Source organism: Oncorhynchus mykiss, chromosome 4, assembly GCF_013265735.2.
Source record: "Oncorhynchus mykiss isolate Arlee chromosome 4, USDA_OmykA_1.1, whole genome shotgun sequence".
Lineage (NCBI taxonomy): Eukaryota > Metazoa > Chordata > Actinopteri > Salmoniformes > Salmonidae > Oncorhynchus > Oncorhynchus mykiss.
In genome coordinates, this window is record NC_048568.1 from 33,497,663 (window position 1) to 33,514,713 (window position 17,051).

Here is a 17,051-nt window from a genome sequence, read left to right on the forward strand (position 1 = left end):
ACGGAGTAAATGGAATGGCATCAAACACATGGAAACCATGTGGAATGAATTTAAAAACCATTCCACTCCAGCCATTACCAGTTCTGTCTTACTATCCAGGTCTGTACCCAAACAATACGAGCTTCTACTTTTAAAAATCCATCTTTCCAGAAACAAGTCTCTCACCGTTGCCGCTTGCATCAATAGGAGACATTACTGTGCAGCCGTATTCATCGACCTGGCCAAGGCTTTCGACTCTGTCAATCACCACATTCTTATTGGCAGACTCAACAGCCTTGGTTTCTCAAATGATTGCCTCGCCTGGTTCACCAACTACTTCTCTGATAGAGTTCAGTGTGTCAAATCGGAGGGGGGCCTGTTGTCCGGATTTCTGGCAGTCTCTATGGGGGTGCCACAGGGTTAAATTCTCAGGCCGACTCTCTTCTCTGTATACATCAATGATGTAGCTCTTGCTGCTGGTGATTCTCTGATCCACCTCTACACAGATGACACCATTCTGTATACCTCTGGCCCTTCTTTGGACACTTTGTTAACTAACCTCCAGACGAGCTTCAATACCATGCAACTCTCCTTACGTGGCCTCCAACTGCTCTTAAATGCAAATAAAACTAAATGCATGCTCTTCAACCAATCGCTGCCTGCACCTGCCCGCCCGTCCAGCGTCACTACTCTGAACGGTTCTGACTTGTGGACAACTACAACTACAAATACCTAGGTGTCTGGTTAGACTGTAAACTCTCCTTCCAGACTTAAATTAAGCATCTCCAATCCAAAATTAAATCTAGAATCGGCTTCCTATTTCACAACAAGCATCCTTCGCTCATGCTGCCAAACATACCCTTGTAAAACTGACCATCCTACCGATCCTCGACTTTGGCGATGTCATTTACAAAATAGCCTCCAACACTCTAGTCAACAAATTGGATGCAGTTTATCACAGTGCCATCCGTTTTGTCACCAAAGCCCCATATACTACCCACCACTGCGACCTGTACGGTCTCGTTGGCTGGCCCTCGCTTCATACTCGTCGCCAAACCCACTGGCCAGGTCATCTACAAGTCTCTGCTAGGTAAAGCCCCACCTTATCTCAGCTGGTCACCATAGCAGCACCCACCCGTAGCACGCCCTCCAGCAGGTATATCTCACTGGTCACCCCTCAAAGGCAACCCCCCCTTTGGATGCCTTTCCTTCCAGTTCTCTGCTGCCAATGACTGGAACGAACTGCAAAAATCACTGAAGCTGGAGACTCATATCTCCCTCACTAGCTTTAAGCACCAGCTGTCAGAACATCTCACAGATCACTGCACCTGTACATAGCCCATCTGTTAAAAGCCCACCCAACTACCTCATCCCCATACTGTATTTATTTATTTATCTTGCTCCTTTGCACCCCAATATCTCTACTTGCACATACATCTTCTGCACATCTCCCATTCCAGTGTTTAATTGCTATATTGTAATTACTTCGCCACCATGGCCTATTTATTGCCTTACCTCCCTTATCCTACCTCATATGCACACACTGTATATAGACTTTTTCTTCTATATTATTGACTGTATGTTTGTTTATTCCATGTGTAACTCTGTGTTGTTGTATGTGTCGAACTGCTTTGCTTTATCTTGGCCAGGTCGCAGTTGTAAATGAGAACTTGTTCTCAACTAGCCTACCTGGTTAAATAAAGGTGAAATATATATATATATATATATATATATTTTTAATGAGCCCGTCGTTCCCAATTAAGGTGCCACCAACCTCCTGTGTTCAGACCCTGTTCTGCCCTTACCTGGTATTCCTGGTTGATCCGATTGACCTCTGTAAGCTCAGGAGAGTTCTCTTCAGGGTTGAAAAAGCAGGGGCAAGCATTTCTGTGCATAACAAAGACACTTGAACGGAAAACATTCACTAACGCTGTGAATATACATATTCTACAGGCATATGATACAGTGGGTGTAGCTACCGTCTTCGTAGGAAAATGGGGAGTTTTCATACAAACCTCTGCATAAGGGTGCAGACCAGAGCATCCTTAGTCACTCTCCTCAATGGATCCATCTCCAGAACCTCGACAACATTGACCATTACCCTCGGTACCTTAGAGAGAGATGGATGGAGATGGCATGATATTTGGCTTAAGATCTTAAAATTCTGAAAATGATTCTGAACACCAAGCCTTCCATCACTAACCTCTTTGTACAGCATGTCCAAGCTCAACATCAGATTCTCACTGTAGTTCTTGGGTGTAAGGTTGTTCTGTGTAAAGTAGAGCATAAATAACACTTTTTTAAACACTATTTTTGGACACTACCACTATTAAAACTATAATAATTGTCCACTGTATGTTTGACTTTAAGATAAGAATACATACCTGGTCCATGCAATAATCACAAAGATCTCTGGCGCCAACGAATAAGGTCACTAGCTTCCAATCATGTTCAAAATGCACCTTCTGTGTGCGTGTAAAGAGGGAGACAATGACAAGAGAGACATACTGTAGCTATAGATGATCATACACTCATAATACAACAATATGTCATTATCCTTAGAAACTGAGTCCAGTATAACTATTCAACACAGTGATAGAGTCATGGAAGAGGCTAGCATCCCAAACGGCACCCTGTCCCCTACAGTGCCTTGCGAAAGTATTCGGCCCCCTTGAACTTTGCGACCTTTTGCCACATTTCAGGCTTCAAACATAAAGATATAAAACTGTATTTTTTTGTGAAGAATCAACAACAAGTGGGACACAATCATGAAGTGGAACGACATTTATTGGATATTTCAAACTTTTTTAACAAATCAAAAACTGAAAGATTGCGCGTGCAAAATTATTCAGCCCCCTTAAGTAAATACTTTGTAGCGCCACCTTTTGCTGCGATTACAGCTGTAAGTCGCTTGGGGTATGTCTCTATCAGTTTTGCACATCGAGAGACTGACATTTTTTCCCATTCCTCCTTGCAAAACAGCTCGAGCTCAGTGAGGTTGGATGGAGAGCATTTGTGGACAGCAGTTTTCAGTTCTTTCCACAGATTCTCGATTGGATTCAGGTCTGGACTTTGACTTGGCCATTCTAACACCTGGATATGTTTATTTTTTAACCATTCCATTGTAGATTTTGCTTTATGTTTTGGATCATTGTCTTGTTGGAAGACAAATCTCCGTCCCAGTCTCAGGTCTTTTGCAGACTCCATCAGGTTTTCTTCCAGAATGGTCCTGTATTTGGCTCCATCCATCTTCCCATCAATTTTAACCATCTTCCCTGTCCCTGCTGAAGAAAAGCAGGCCCAAACCATGATGCTGCCACCACCATGTTTGACAGTGGGGATGGTGTGTTCAGTGTGGTGAGCTGTGTTGCTTTTACGCCAAACATAACGTTTTGCATTGTTGCCAAAAAGTTCAATTTTGGTTTCATCTGACCAGAGCACCTTCTTCCACATGTTTGGTGTGTCTCCCAGGTGGCTTGTGGCAAACTTTAAACAACACTTTTTATGGATATCTTTAAGAAATGGCTTTCTTCTTGCCACTCTTCCATAAAGGCCAGATTTGTGCAATATACGACTGATTGTTGTCCTATAGACAGAGTCTCCCACCTCAGCTGTAGATCTCTGCAGTTCATCCAGAGTGATCATGGGCCTCTTGGCTGCATCTCTGATCAATTTTCTCCTTGTATGAGCTGAAAGTTTAGAGGGACGGCCAGGTCTTGGTAAATTTGCAGTGGTCTGATACTCTTTCCATTTCAATATTATCGCTTGCACAGTGCTCCTTGGGATGTTTAAAGCTTGGGAAATATTTTTGTATCTAAATCCGGCTTTAAACTTCTTCACAACAGTATCTCGGACCTGCCTGGTGTGTTCCTTGTTCTTCATGATGCTCTCTGCGCTTTTAACGGACCTCTGAGACTATCACAGTGCAGGTGCATTTATACGGAGACTTGATTACACACAGGTGGATTGTATTTATCATCATTAGTAATTTAGGTCAACATTGGATCATTCAGAGATCCTCACTGAACTTCTGGAGAGAGTTTGCTGCACTGAAAGTAAAGGGGCTGAATAATTTTGCACGCCCAATTTTTCAGTTTTTGATTTGTTAAAAAAGTTTGAAATATACAATAAATGTCGTTCCACTTCATGATTGTGTCCCACTTGTTGTTGATTCTTCACAAAAAAATACAGTTTTATATCTTTATGTTTGAAGCCTGAAATGTGGCAAAAGGTCGCAAAGTTCAAGGGGGCCGAATACTTTCGCAAGGCACTGTATGTAGTGCACTACTTTTGACCAGGGCCCATAGAGCTCTGGTCAAAAGTAGTGCACTATGTAGGGATAGGTGCCAATGGGGCATAGACCAGTCTCACCTCGTCATCTTTCATGGCCTTGATGAGAGCTTGGACTTGGGCTGGGATCTCACTAGAAGAGAAAAATAAAAGTTTGTTAAAACATAGTGTTTATTATGCCTTTGTTCAAATGAGAAGACAGGACAGGAGAAACTGATGGGGAGGTGATGATACTTAAAAAAAAAAGAGGATTGGAAATAGGGTTACTGGAAAAAGAGGACAGTGAGTGGATGAGGGCACAGAGAGGTCTAATCTTATCTCTCTACTCACAAGGCCTTGGCTCCAGGCACCGCCATGTTGAAGCCACTATTCTGCAGGAAGCCCTGACCCTTGGAGAAGCCATAGAGGGAAGGGTTGAATTTCTTCAGGATGTCTGAGAGAGAGAGAGAAGAAAAAAACTAGAGCTGGAAAATAAGCAGACGTTTCATTATCAAATGGTCCATTTTAGCTTTATTACAGAGAGAGCGCTGCCAGCTGGATGAACCATGTTTCCTCTATGCAAGGAGGCTGCACTCCAGAGGAATGTCATGAGATCATATGAGACTGCCATCTTGTGGATGTATCTGTAAATGCTGAAAATCTACAAAATCATTTGCACTGGGTATTCACAGGAGGTTGCTGAGGGGAGAACAGCTCTTAATAATGTCCAGAACAGAGCAAAAACATGTATTTGATACCATTCCACTAATTCCGCCCCAGTCATTAACATGAGCCCGTTCTCCCCAATTAAGGTGCCACCAACCTCCCATGTATTCATTGCAGCCTTTCTCCAACAATGTTACAGAAATAGTCATATGTGAAGTTATGGCTCATTTGGATAATTGTAATGGGCAGATAAGATGAGCCAATAGGATGAGAGAGACAAGAGAAAATAGTGACTCACTTGGTAGTGTGGTGACAGTGTCCAAGGCCTGATCTCCTCCGATGCTGCAGAAATACACACACATTTAGTCCATTTCCCTGTTGACCAGTGTTCAAACAATCTGGCAGTATCAATGTGCTCTGCAAGTGGTCCATAACATGTATGCTGTGCATTTGGACTGTGTTGGTGCATGATTTATTACAGAATGTATGTACAGTACTTTGAGTCTCATAGCAAATGGTCTGAATACTTATGTAAATAAGTTTTTTCTGTTTTATTTTTAATATATTTGCCAAAATGTCTAAAGACCTGTTTTTGCATTGTCATTATGGGAATTTATGTGTGTAGATCTATGAGGGGGAAAAACTATTTAATTAATTTTAGAATATGCCTGTAACGTAACAACATTTGGAAAAAGTCAAGGGGTCTGAATACTTTCCAAATACACTGTACCTCCATGACACTCCTTTGTACTGCGTGTTGAGCTGCAACACATTCTTTGCCTTGGCTCCAACAGCTGCCTGCAAACAGATGACAACAAAAGCACATGAACAACCCACCATGTAAAGAATATGTCCTCTCAGCACAAAGGATAATATAAAAGTCTGACAGGCAAGTTTTGTTCTACACGCACACATGCACGGATGCAGGCACATGCATACACACACTTACCGTGTTTGAGTCTCCCAGTGCTGCCACCACCTTGATGTCTCCTGGTCGCAGCTTATGAACTGGGGACAGAGGCACGAATTGATCAATAAACACAAATACACTCCACTTCCCATAGTCCATAATGTTACAACATAGTTATCATACACTGCTATCATTTGTTGGGTTTTGACACCTATCTCAGACATGTAGTGTGATTGGACACTTATCTCAGACATGTAGTGTGATTGGACACTTATCTCAGACATGTAGTGTGATTGGACACTTATCTCAGACATGTAGTGTGATTGGACACCCATCTCAGACATGTAGTGTGATTGGACACCCATCTCAGACATGTAGTGTGATTGGACACCCATCTCAGACATGTAGTGTGATTGGACACTTATCTCAGACATGTAGCGTGATTGGACACCCATCTCAGACATGTAGTGTGATTGGACACTTATCTCAGACATGTAGTGTGATTGGACACCCATCTCAGACATGTAGTGTGATTGGACACCCATCTCAGACATGTAGTGTGATTGGACACCCATCTCAGACATGTAGTGTGATTGGACACTTATCTCAGACATGTAGTGTTATTGGACACTTATCTCAGACATGTAGTGTGATTGGACACCCATCTCAGACATGTAGTGTGATTGGACACCCATCTCAGACATGTAGTGTGATTGGACACTTATCTCAGTCATGTAGTGTGATTGGACACTTATCTCAGACATGTAGTGTGATTGGACACCCATCTCAGACATGTAGTGTGATTGGACACCCATCTCAGACTTGTAGTGTGATTGGACACTTATCTCAGACATGTAGTGTCTATGTATAGAGGCTGCTGTCTTTTTCATAGACTTGAAATCACTGGTCACTTTAAAAAGCAGAACACTAGTCACTGTAATAATGTTTACATATCTTGCACTACTCATCTCATGTGTATATACTGTATTCTATACTATTCTAATGTATCTTAGTCTATGCCGCTATGACATTGCTCGTCCATATATTTATATATTCTCAATAACATTCCTTTACTCTGTGTGTATTGGGTATATGTTGTGAAATTGTTAGATATTGCTTGTTACATACAGTTGAAGTCGGAAGTTTATATACACCTTCGCCAAATACATTTAAACTCAGTTCTCCCACAATTCCTGACATTTAATCAAAGTAAAAACTCCCTGTTTTAGGTCAGTTAGGATCACCACTTTATTTTAAGAATGTGAAATGTCAGAATAATAGCAGAGAGAATGATTTATTTCAGCTTTTATATCTTTCATCACATTCCCAGTGGGTCAGAAGTTTACATACACTCAAATAGTATTTGGTAGCATTGCCTTTAAATTATTTAACTTGGGTCAAACGTTCCAGGTAGCCTTCCACAAGCTTCCCACAATAAGTTGGGTGAATTTTGGACCATTCCTCCTGGCAGAGCTGGTGTAACTGAGTCTGGTTTGTAGGCCTCCTTGCTCACACACGCTTTTTCAGTTCTGCCCACAAATCTTCTACAGGATTGAGGTCAGGGCTTTGTGATGGCCACTCCAATGCCTTGACTTTGTTGTCCTTAAGCCATTTTGCCACAACTTTGGAAGTATGCTTGGGGTCATTGTCCATTTGGAAGAATCATTTGCGACCAAGCTTTAACTTCCTGACTGATCCTCATGATGCCATCTATTTTGTGCACCAATCCCTCCTGCAGCAAAGCACCACCACAACATGATGCTGCCACCCCGTACTTCATGGTTGGGATGGTGTTCTTCAGCTTCCAAGAGTCCCCCTTTTTCCTTCAAACAAAATGATGGTCACTATGGCCAAACAGTTCTATTTTTGTTTCATCTGACCAGAGGACATTTCTCCAAAAAAGTATGATCTTTGTCCCCATGTGCAGTTGCAAACCATAGTCTGGCTTTTTAATGACGGTTTTGGAGCAGTGGCTTCTTCCTTGCTGAGTGGCCTTTCAGGGTATGTCAACATAGGACTCGTTTTACTGTGGATATAGATACTTTTGTACCTGTTTCCTCCAGCATCTTCACAAGGTCCTTTGCTGTTGTTCTGGGATTGATTTGCACTTTTCACACCAAAGTACATTCATCTCTAGGAGACAGAACGAGTCTCCTTCCTGAGCGGTATGATGGCTGTGTGGTCCCATGGTGTTTATACTTGCGTACTATCGTTTGTACAGATGAACGTGGTACCTTCAGGCATTTGGAAATTGCTACCAAGGATGAACCAGACTTGTGGAGGTCTACAAACATTTTTTCTGAGGTCTTTCTTGGCTGATTTCTTTTGATTTTCCCATGATGTCAAGACAAGAGGCACTGAGTTTGAAGGTAAGCCTTGAAATACATCCACAGGTACACCTCCAATTGACTCAAATGATTTAAATTGCCTATCAGAAGCTTCTAAAGCCATGACATCATTTTCTGGAATTTTCCAAGTTGTTTAAAGGCACAGTCAACTTAAGAGTATGTAAACTTCTGACCCACTGGAATTGTGATACAGTGAATTATAAGTGAAATAATCTGTCTGTAAACAGTTATTGGCAAAATTACTTGTGTCATGCACAAAGTAGATGTCCTAACCGACTTGCCAAAACTATAGTTTGTTAACAAGAAACTTGTGGAGTGGTTGAAAAACGAGTTTTAATGACTCCAACCTACAGTAAGTGTATGTAAACTTCCGACTTCAACTGTATTACTGCACTGTCGGAGCTAGAAACACAAGCATTTCACTAAACCCGCAATAACATCTGCTAAACACGTGTATGTGACCAATACAATTTGATCTGATTGGTCTGGTAAGGGGGTGGACAAATGTATGCAACCAGGTCATTGTCCTTCCCTTAGCTATGCACTTCCTCTTATGAAACCTTGTCATCTCTTAACACACTCACTCTCACCTGATGTAGGCACAGAGGTGGATGGAGCCAAGACCACACAAGAGAAGTCACTTCCCCAGCTCTGGGAGAGACGACAGACAGACAGACAGACAGACAGACAGACAGACAGACAGACAGACAGACAGACAGACAGACAGACAGACAGACAGAGACAGGGAGACAGATCAAAGTGAGACAGTATTTTAACACATTTCATTCATCAATGCCACCATACCTAAATTAATGATGAACACAGATCAATGCCACCATACCTAAATTAATGATGAACACAGATCAATGCCACCATACCTAAATTAATGATGAACACAGTTCAATGCCACCATACCTAAATTAATGATGAACACAGATCAATGCCACCATACCTAAATTAATGATGAACACAGTTCAATGCCACCATACCTAAATGAATGATGAACACAGATCAATGCCACCATACCTAAATTAATGATGAACACAGTTCAATGCCACCATACCTAAATGAATGATGAACACAGTTCAATGCCACCATACCTAAATTAATGATGAACACAGTTCAATGCCACCATACCTAAATTAATGATGAACACAGATCAATGCCACCATACCTAAATTAATGATGAACACAGTTCAATGCCACCATACCTAAATTAATGATGAACACAGTTCAATGCCACCATACCTAAATTAATGATGAACACAGTTATTTAATAACAGCTGTCATTATCCATTATCACAAGTATTAGCCTGGTCTACCTTATCAACACATGTTTTACTAGAAGTCACAAAGATTTGAACCTGGGTGGGTGGCCTACCGTGATTGGTGGAGGTGTTGGGGCGGGTTCCTCATAGGTGTAATTGCTGTTGACATAGGTCCGCACGAATGGTGAGATCTTGGGGGAAGACAGAGATACATTTGCATAAGCTAAACATATAGTACTATCAACACTTTATATTCATTAACTGGCTTATGTTCTTATCGCACTCTTCTCTGTAAAAGAGTGACCGAAATATAGTCAGTTAATGGCATGAAGTGATGTGTAGACAACACAGTACTTCTGTAGTTGCTACAATTGTAAACATGTGGAGCCATAAGACTGTACCTTAGAGGGGCATTTCACAGGGATACCATCATCAAAGTACAGTTTGACAGTCTTCTTGCCCAGAGGCTCCAGCTAAGGGAACACAAGAGCAAGGAGAATGATTTACTAACATCTCAGTAAATTCAAAAGAACTGGGGTGATGCTATGATATCCTGGATCAACTGAATATGTAATGTGTGTCCCTCAATGACAAAACACAGTATTCTGCTTTGGGTAGTAACAGTCAGAGCCATTTATACAGTATATATACACAGTATATATACTACCGTTCAAAAGTTTGGGATCACTTAGAAATGTCCTTGTTTTTGAAAGAAAAGCACATTTTTTGTCCATTAAAATAACATCAAATTGATCAGAAATACAGTGTAGACATTGTTAATGTTGTAAATAACTATTGTAGCTGGAAACGGCGGATTTCTCATGGAATATCTACATAGGAGAACAGAGGCCCATTATCAGCAACCATCACTCCTGTGTTTCAATAGCACATTGTGTTAGTTAATCCAAGTTTATAATTTTAAAAGGCTAATTGATCATTAGAAAACTATTTTGCAATTATGTTAGCACAGCTGAAAACTGTTGTTCTGTTTAAAGAAGAAATAAAATTGGCCTTCTTTAGACTAGTTGAGTATCTGGAGCATCAGCATGTGTGGGTTTGATTTCAGGCTCAAAATGGCCCAAAACAAATAACTTTCTTCTGAAACTCGTCAGTCTATTCTTGTTCTGAGAAATGAAGGCTTTTCCATTCGAGAAATTGCCAAGAAACTGAAGATCTCGTACAACGCTGTGTACTACTTCCTTCACAGAACAGCGCAAAACTGGCTTTAACCAGAATAGAAAGAGGAGTGGGAGGCCCCGGTGCACAACTGAGCAAGTGCACAAGTACATTAGAGTGTCTAGTTTGAGAAACAGACACCTCACAAGTCCTCAACTGACAGCTTCATTAAATAGTACCCGCAAAACACTAGTCTCAACATCAACAGTGAAGAGGCGACTTCGGGATGCTGGCCTTCTAAACAAGGACATTTCTAAGTGACCCCATACTTTTGAATGGTATATATATATATATATATATATATATATACACTGCTCAAAAAAATAAAGGGAACACTAAAATAACACATCCTAGGGTCTGAATGAATGAAATATTCTTATTAAATACGTTTTTCTTTACATAGTTGAATGTGCTGACAACAAAACCACACAAAAATTATCAATGGAAATCAAATTTATCAACCCATGGAGGTCTGGATATGGAGTCACACTCAAAATTAAAGTGGAAAACCACACTACAGGCTGATCCAACTTTGATGTAATGTCCTTAAAACAAGTCAAAATGAGGCTCAGTAGTGTGTGTGGCCTGCACGTGCCTGTATGACCTCCCTACAACGCCTGGGCATGCTCCCGATGAGGTGGCGGATGGTCTCCTGAGGGATCTCCTCCCAGACCTGGACTAAAGCATCCACCAACTCCTGGACAGTCTGTGGTGCAACGTGGCGTTGGTGGATGGAGCGAGACATGATGTCCCAGATGTGCTCAATTGGATTCAGGTCTGGGGAACGGGCGGGCCAGTCCATAGCATCAATGCCTTCCTCTTACAGGAACTGCTGACACACTCCAGCCACATGAGGTCTAGCATTGTCTTCCAATTGGAGGAACCACACCAGCATATGGTCTCACAAGAGGTCTGAGGATCTCATCTCGGTACCGAATGGCAGTCAGGCTACCTCTGGCGAGCACATGGAGGGCTGTGCGGCCCCCCAAAGAAATGCTACCCCACACCATGACTGACCCACCGCCAAACCGGTCATGCTGGAGGATGTTGCAGGCGTCTCCAGACTCTGTCACGTCTGTCACATGTGCTCAGTGTGAACCTGCTTTCATCTGGGAAGAGCACAGGGCGCCAGTGGCGAATTTGCCAATCTTGGTGTTCTCTGGCAAATGCCAAACGTCCTGCACGGTGTTGGGCTGTAAGCACAACCCCCACCTGTGGACGTCGGGCCCTCATACCACCATCATGGAGTCTGTTTCTGACCGTTTGAGCAGACACATGCACATTTGTGGCCTGTTGGAGGTCATTTTGCCGGGCTCTAGCAGTGCTACTCCTGCTCCTCCTTGCACAAAGGCGGAGGTAGCGGTCCTGCTGCTGGGTTGTTGCCCTCCTACGGCCTCCTCCACATCTCCTGATGTACTGGCCTGTCTCCTGGTAGCGCCTCCATGCTCTGGACACTACGCTGACAGACACAGCAAACCTTCTTGCCACAGCTCGCATTGATGTGCCATCCTGGATGAGCTGCACTACCTGAGCCACTTGTGTGGGTTGTAGACTCCGTCTCATGCTACCAGTAGAGTGAAAGCATTCAAAAGTGACCAAAACATCAGCCAGGAAGCATAGGAACTGAGAAGTGGTCTGTGGTCCCCACCTGCAAAACCACTCCTTTATTGGGGGTGGTCTTAATTTCCACCTGTTGTCTATTCCATTTGCACAACAGCATGTGAAATTTATTGTCAATCAGTGTTGCTTCCTAAGTGGACAGTTTGATTTCACAGAAGTGTGATTGACTTGAAGTTACATTGTGTTGTTTAAGTGTTCCCTTTATTTTGAGCAGTGTATATACACACACACACACACACACACACACACACACACACACACACACACACACACACACACACACACACACACACACACACACACATACATACACACACACACACACACACACATACATACATACATACATACATACACACTGTACATATATGACATGTCACATATATTGATGACATGTCAGGCTCTATATAATTTATAGATGGATACATTGTGATAGTGTTATTGAGTCTCACCATGTTATTCCAGAGAGCGCGGGCTATCAGAGTATGGGTCTTCTGACTGAGATGGAAGCAGTCAGGACTGAAGTAAGTACGGTCTGGACGTCCATTCTGTGGGTGAGACAGAGGGGACAGTTTGAGTGTATGTGTGTGGCACCATGAAAGGGCATTGGAATCACACAGATTGATCAGTTAACCTATTGTTGATTCACAGTTAAGAGGAGTGACAATGCAGTGTGCCTAACCTCTGTCTGGGGAACGATGATGTCTCGTAGGAAAGGCTGCAGGACCACCGTGAAGTTGTTATGAGTGTCGTACCGTCCTGACTCCACAAGCTCATGCAGTCCACGCTGAAAGAGGTTAGTTTGTTTTTGTTATTGGTAATTCATCATCACGCACTATAGTATTTACCATAGAGTCAAGTATAATATTGTGGTCCCACATGCACTGCAGAATTAGTCTTTGCCATACCTGATAATCTCTGTTTAGACCATTGAGTTGACGAAGTGCTTCAGAACCCTCCTTTGGCGAGATGACACAGGGACACAGAATACTGAAGGAGAGATACAAGATCAGGTGTTATTGATCTTCATTTCAGAGATCAGGTGTTATTGATCTTCATTTCAGAGATCAATGTGTTATTGATCTTCATTTCAGAGATCAATGTGTTATTGATCTTCATTTCAGAGATCAGGTGTTATTGATCTTCATTTCAGAGATCAGGTGTTATTGATCTTCATTTCAGAGATCAATGTGTTATTGATCTTCATTTCAGAGATCAATGTGTTATTGATCTTAATTTCAGAGATCAGGTGTTATTGATCTTCATTTCAGAGATCAGGTGTTATTGATCTTAATTTCAGAGATCAGGTGTTATTGATCTTCATTTCAGAGATCAGGTGTTATTGATCTTCATTTCAGAGATCAGGTGTTATTGATCTTCATTTCAGAGATCAGGTGTTATTGATCTTCATTTCAGAGATCAGGTGTTATTGATCTTCATTTCAGAGATCAGGTGTTATTTCAGAGACGGCACATTGGCACATTTCCCTGCATATGGCAAACATATGAAAGTGGTGGCTTGATGAGGAGGATTATAGATAGGCTGCATCTAGATTCAAAGTGTGCACTTGCACATTCCCCATCATGGATTTTACAATGGTGAAAACTCCTTCCAGCAAATGCTCTAGTTAGATTCTACACCTGCAGGGACAGACACTTACTTGACAAGCCAGGTAGGGCACTTGAGATCTGCATTTAAGTCTGTGTGCATCTGTCTCAGGACGGGGATGTAGAGTGGCTCCACCAGATTGACCAGGGCTCTAGGGACCTTTGAGGGGGAGAAGGAGAGAGACCGAGAGAAGGAGAGAGACCGAGAGAAAGAGAGAGACAGAGAGAGAGAGAGAGAGAGAGAGAGAGAGAGAGAGAGAGAGAGAGAGAGAATGTTTTTCAAATTGAAAAAAGTAATTGAAAACAGAGGAAAGCTTGTGCTATCTGATCTGATCTGTAAATGCAAGAAGGTGGAAAAGGGACAAATTAAGAGAAAACTGTGACACGCCTTCAGCTCCTACCTGTTTATGAAGGTAATCCAGAGACTCACGAATGTGTCGCACATAGTTCTCAGTGGAATAAAACAGCTGTGGGGCAATAACAGGTAGTGACAGTCAGAGCAATGGAACATTACAGTATCACTGCAGACAGAGTTGTTAGAGAAGGTCACGATATAGAATGGTGTCGCATTTTATTGTAACGTATACACATCGTATTGGTACTCACAGAGCTGTGGCAGTAGTCACACATGTCATTGCCTCCAATGAACAAAGTGATCACTTTCCAGTCTTCTTGGAAATTAACAAGCTGTGTAAGGGGACATGTTCAGATAATATGAACTTGTGTATCATATCAATCTATGTGTGGTAGACAGTGGTGTTAAGTACAAATACTTTAAAGTACTACTTAAGTCGTTTTTTGGGGTATCTGTACTTGACTATTTATTTTTTTAACTTTTATTTCACTACATTCCTAATGAAAATAATGTACTTTTTACTCTATACATTTTGCCTGACACCCAAAATTACTCATTACAATAGTCCAATTCACATCAAGAGAACACGTGGTCATCCCAACTACCTCTGATCTGGCAGACTCACGAAACACAAATGCATTGTTTGTAAATCATGTTTGAGTGTTGCAATGTACCCCTGGCTATCCATAAATTTAAAAAACAAGAAAATATATTTATACTTTTACTTTTGCTATCGATACTATAAAAAAAATATATATATATTTTTACCCCTTTTCTCCCCAATTTCGTGGTATCCAATTGTTGTAGTAGCTACTATCTTGTCTCATTGCTACAACTCCCGTACGGGCTCGGGAGAGACGAAGGCTGAATGTCATGCGTCCTCCGATACACAACCCAACCAGCCGTACTGCTTCTTAACACAGCGCGCATCCAACCCGGAAGTCAGCCGCACCAATGTGTCGGAGGCTACACCGTGCACCTGGCAACCTTGGCTAGCGCGTGCAGTGCAGCGCCCTTAACCACTGCGCCACCCAGGAGGCCTGCTTTCGATACTTAAGTATATTTTAGTAATTACATTTACTTTTGAAGTATATTTAGAACCAAATACTTTTGGACTTTTACTCAAGTAGTATTTTACTGGGTGACTTTCACTTTTACTTGAGTACATTTCTATTAAGGTATGTATACTTTTACTCAAGTATGACAATTGGGTACTTTTCCCACCAAGATTCAAATATAATTCAGGATAGTCTCTAACCGAGTCATTCTTCATCCTGGCCACCAATGCTCGCACTTGTTCTGGTATGTCTCTTCAAAACAAACACAGACAATCCAACATCACCATTCAGCAAATAAAAACAAAAAAAACTATTCAATATAAAACCTATTCAGTACATTTTCAGTAAAACCTATTCAGTAAAATATAGTCAGTCAGTAAGGCAGGTATGTCTGGATAGAAAATGATCAAATGGATGGGTGATGAGACTTACTTGGCTTTTCCCCCGGCCACAGCCTGGTTGAGGAAGGCCTGAGGGGTGTGCTCTTTGCCTTTGCCCACTGAGAAGCCGGTCAGGGAGGGGTTAAACTCACGCAGGATATCTGAGCAGTAACACAAAAGAAAACGACACATCAGTCCAACCTGGATACATTGATCTGGGTAGCCCACATTGAACCACTAAAACCAGAAGCCATGGAGAGCTGCCGCTTTCAAGGAGCAGGACTCTAACCCGGAAGGTTATAAGAAATCCCGCTATGCCCTCCGACGAACCATCAAACAGGCAAAGTGTCAATACAGGACTAAGATCAAATTGTATTACACCGGCTCTGACGCTCATCCCGATGTGGCAGGGCTTGCAAACTGTTACAGACTACAAAGGGAAGCACAGCCAAGAGCTGCCCAGTGACATGAACCTACCAGACAAGCAAAATTACTTCTATGCTCGCTTTGAGGCAAGTAACACTGAAACATGCATGAGAGCACCAGCCGTTCCAGACTACTGTATGATCACGCTCTCCGTAGCCGATGTAAGTAAGACCTTTCAACAGGTCAACATTCACATTCGCAGGACCAGACGGATTACCAGGGCGTGTAGTCAGAGCATGCGCTGACCAACTGGCAAGTGTCTTCACTGACATTTTCAACCTCTCCCTGACTGAGTTTGTAATACCAACATGTTTCAAGCAGACCAACATAGTCCCTGTGCCCAAGAACACTAAGGTAACCTGCCTAAATGACTACCGACCCATAGCACTCACTTCTGTAGCCATGAAGTGCTTTGAAAGGCTGGTCATGGCTCACATCAACACCATTATCCCAGAAACCCTAGACCCACTCCAATTTGCATACCGCCCAAACAGCTGCACGATTGAGAGCATCCTGGTTGCATCACTGCCTGGTATAGCAACCGCTCAGCCGTTCGACTGCAAGGTACTACAGAGGGTAGTACGTACGGCCCAGTACATCACTGGGGCCAAGCTTCCTGCCATCCAGGACCTCTATGTCAGGGGGTGTCAGAGGAAGGCCATAAAAATTGTCCAAGACTCCAGCCACCCTAGTCGTAGACTGTTCTCTCTGCTACCGCACAGCAAGCGGTACCGGAACAACAAGTCGAGGTCCTGGCCATGTTCTGTTATAATCTCCACCCAGCACAGCCAGAAGAGGACTGGCCATCCCACATATGCTCTCTCTAATTCTCTCTTTCTTTCTCTCTCTCGGAGGACCTGAGCCCTAGGACCATGCCCCAGGAATACCTGACATGATGACTCCTTGCTGTCCCCAGTCCACCTGACCGTGCTGCTGTTCCAGTTTCAACTGTTCTGCCTTATTATTATTCGACCATGCTGGTCATTTAT

The 17,051-nt window shown here is 42.5% G+C and overlaps 1 protein-coding gene across 2 annotated transcripts in view; it reads right to left on the reverse strand.

Annotated features, from left to right (window-relative positions):
- LOC110522516 (phospholipase B1, membrane-associated) overlaps positions 1–17,051 on the reverse strand; it is a 37,786-nt gene that overhangs the window by 5,347 nt on the left and 15,388 nt on the right. For both annotated transcript variants that reach the window (XM_021600962.2, XM_021600961.2), the window contains exons 19-38: positions 15,689–15,797; positions 15,457–15,508; positions 14,450–14,530; positions 14,245–14,310; positions 13,897–14,003; positions 13,145–13,226; positions 12,919–13,023; positions 12,689–12,784; positions 9,842–9,913; positions 9,554–9,631; positions 8,763–8,823; positions 5,864–5,922; positions 5,645–5,712; positions 5,213–5,256; positions 4,600–4,702; positions 4,351–4,402; positions 2,364–2,444; positions 2,183–2,248; positions 1,995–2,089; positions 1,785–1,866 (exon numbers count right to left, since the gene is read on the reverse strand). In XM_021600962.2, coding sequence (XP_021456637.2) covers positions 1,785–1,866; positions 1,995–2,089; positions 2,183–2,248; positions 2,364–2,444; positions 4,351–4,402; positions 4,600–4,702; positions 5,213–5,256; positions 5,645–5,712; positions 5,864–5,922; positions 8,763–8,823; positions 9,554–9,631; positions 9,842–9,913; positions 12,689–12,784; positions 12,919–13,023; positions 13,145–13,226; positions 13,897–14,003; positions 14,245–14,310; positions 14,450–14,530; positions 15,457–15,508; positions 15,689–15,797 — 1,559 coding nt within the window. The remainder of the gene's footprint in view (positions 1–1,784; positions 1,867–1,994; positions 2,090–2,182; positions 2,249–2,363; positions 2,445–4,350; positions 4,403–4,599; positions 4,703–5,212; positions 5,257–5,644; positions 5,713–5,863; positions 5,923–8,762; positions 8,824–9,553; positions 9,632–9,841; positions 9,914–12,688; positions 12,785–12,918; positions 13,024–13,144; positions 13,227–13,896; positions 14,004–14,244; positions 14,311–14,449; positions 14,531–15,456; positions 15,509–15,688; positions 15,798–17,051) is intronic.